Below are 2,947 nucleotides of genomic sequence, written 5' to 3' on the forward strand. Positions count from 1 at the left end.
TGAAGTATGCAAGATTTTTGAAAAAAGTACATACATATACACTCATTAATTAGCATACCTTTAGATTTTTTTTACTACTTTTGTAATTAGGCCATCTGGGCGACAACGTTGTCGCACCCAAGTCGGTGGCGCGACAGAACAGGCCCCATCACACGCCACAACAAGCTTGGATAAGTGGTCCACGTCAGCGTGGCTCCCCTTGTCGCGCGTATGTGACACGACAATATGATGCTCGCGTGACCAAAAGGGTCTGCTTATTCTTTTTTAGTTATATATAATAATAATAAATAAATAATATAGAGAGATATAGATAGCGATTGAGATTGAGATTGACAGTCAACGCGCGTGCACTGCCAAGCGGCAGAAATCCAACGTGGCCACGTGGGTGTCGACATGGGTTTCGCCGCCGTCGCGGTCGCGAGTCGATAGAACTGGGACGCCAGACGCGCGCGAGTGGTGCTGGGTACGTGGACGGCTGCGACTCGCCCACACGAAACGCCCGGTGCGGCGGCCTACTTCACTGGGCACTGGCCCATGTGCCACATGCGCTGGCTCCACCTAGATTCTGACAACGCCTCCCCAACTTGCTCGCCCCCGCAGCGACAACGCGCACTTGGATTCGGCGACCGCCGGAGCGCGGAGGGGGCAAGCGCCGATCCAGAGACGATGGCCGCCGCGGGCTCCTCGCCGTCGTCGTCCTCAAGCAAGCGGTGTGTGCCCTGCTCTTTACTTCATCCCCTCCCTCCATGGCTCGTGCCGTTCCCTGCTCCTCCACTCCCCAGTCCATGGCTGCTCCACAGCTCGGTTGCTGTTGCAGTTGAAACCCTGCTTGTTAAAAACAAGACCGATTATGCAAGATCTCGATCAAAGTTTCCACTTTTTTGCTGCGAAATGCGATGAATCGGATCCACCCAGCCAAAGGACTGTGCTCTTTCTGGTGGAATGTGATGCAATGGCTGAGAAGCTGTGCTTGTCTTTTAGTGAGCCAACTGTTCTTTTTCCCCTTCTTTTTGGGAGGAAATCGTGTGCCAAGTGTATCCTTAACCATTCTACTATTCCAGACTTCCAGTATATATCGGCATACAGTCGATCGGGGTATTGTTCATGCGCACCAGCCATGAGGTTTATATAGGATTTAGAAATCTTTCATGAATCTGAGACTAAATCCAGTTGCAATCTCATATTAGTGTACGGAGCTGCTTCATCCGGTAGGCGGTAGCTGTGTTTTCGTTGTTCAAATTTGATCGTGCGTTTCTTCCCGAAGCACAGGTTGGAAGGGAAGGTGGCCCTCGTCACCGGTGGCGCCACCGGCATCGGCGAAGCCATCGTTCGCCTCTTCATGGAGCACGGCGCCAAGGTCTGTGTCGCGGACATCCAGGACGAAGCCGGGCAGCAGCTGCGTGACGCCCTGGGAGGCGACGCGCAGGGCGTCATGTTCGTCCACTGCGACGTGACGTCGGAGGAGGACGTGAGCCGCGCCGTGGACGCGGCGGCGGAGCGGTTCGGCGCGCTGGACGTGATGGTGAACAACGCGGGCGTGACGGGCACCAAGGTGACGGACATCCGTGCCGTGGACTTCGCCGAGGCGCGCAGGGTGCTCGACGTCAACGTGCACGGCGTGTTCCTGGGGATGAAGCACGCGGCGCGCGTCATGATCCCGCAGAAGCGGGGCTCCATCGTGTCGCTGGCCAGCGTGGCCAGCGCCATCAGCGGGATGGGCCCGCACGCGTACACGGCGTCCAAGCACGCCGTGGTCGGGCTCACCAAGAGCGTCGCCGCGGAGCTCGGCCGCCACGGGGTGCGCGTCAATTGCGTGTCCCCCTACGCCGTGCCCACGACGCTGTCCATGCCGCACCTGCCGACGCGCTCAAGGACTTCCTCGCCTTCGTCGGCGGCGCGGCCAACCTCAAGGGCGTCGACTTGATGCCCGAGGACGTCGCCCAGGCGGTGCTCTACCTGGCCAGCGACGAGGCGAGGTACGTCAGCGCGCTCAACCTCATGGTGGACGGCGGCTTCACAGCCGTCAACCTTAACCTCAAACCGTTCGAGGAGTAGCTCAGCTTGTTAGCAGCATTATTATCACTCTTGTTCTGCTGCTACTCTGAGTGAGATGTGGCTTGTTGTAAGGAGTGTCCGCAAGACTAATAAACCGCAGCATGTTACATGTAGCGAACAGATGATTGGACATTCTAAGTATCAATGCCGAATTCACGTATATGGCTGCTGAATGTGCTAACAAATGAATTTTCAGCAGTGCCTAAACAGGCAGGCAGAGTGATCATAGAAACTTTCACCATGCACCACGCAAAGAGATATATAAAAAGTGCTTTCTCCAGCAGTTGGAAAAATCATGTCGGTACATCATCAGTTCATCACACAAGCATTAACCAACAATTTCTTCACAATAGATGTAGATATTAATATTAACATTAACATAGCATATGTGATATGTGTATCCCTAAACCCGTGGTCTACATGCGGATTTGCGGTCCAACTCATTTGCATCGGTACATATATGCTACCCATGCTCTTTAAATAGAGCAAGTACAATTTTCCTGTGCAGCGTTGCTGTAGTGAGCATGCTATATAATGACCTTTCAAAATCAAGAAGAATCTAATCATCAGCTGAAGGTTGACGTGAAACTACAAAATCATCATTATCAAGTGAGTGATTGCTCGAGTCAGGAGCATCCTTCAGCACAGTCAGACCCTGAGATGGCGTCACAAGTTGTCACATATGCTTCGGCACAGGAGCTTTCGGCCAATTCAGTTACACTGTCATTTTGAGCCTGCAGGGCATCTCTTTTCACAATGTTAAGCAGGATACCGTTAGTAGTGCTTTCGGGCTGCAGCAAATCTCCTTCAGAAACAGCGATGCTTGTGGGAGTAGGAGCTTGACTGGCTCTGGTGTTGACAGTGTTGCATGCCTCGGTCTCAGAATTTTCTG

The 2,947-nt window shown here is 53.3% G+C and overlaps 1 protein-coding gene across 1 annotated transcript; it reads left to right on the top strand.

Moving 5' to 3' along the window:
* The first annotated feature begins 513 nt into the window (after nt 1-513).
* Nucleotides 514-2,219, top strand: LOC136534305 (zerumbone synthase-like). The gene is given in 3 exon segments (XM_066526765.1): nt 514-710; nt 1,270-1,859; nt 1,862-2,219. Coding segments are annotated over 3 exon segments (960 nt in total). The 5' UTR covers nt 514-534; the 3' UTR covers nt 2,056-2,219.
* Nucleotides 2,220-2,947: the final 728 nt, after the last annotated feature.

The sequence above is a fragment of the Miscanthus floridulus genome, unplaced genomic scaffold, assembly GCF_019320115.1.
Source record: "Miscanthus floridulus cultivar M001 unplaced genomic scaffold, ASM1932011v1 os_1776, whole genome shotgun sequence".
In the NCBI taxonomy this organism is placed as follows: Eukaryota; Viridiplantae; Streptophyta; class Magnoliopsida; order Poales; family Poaceae; genus Miscanthus; species Miscanthus floridulus.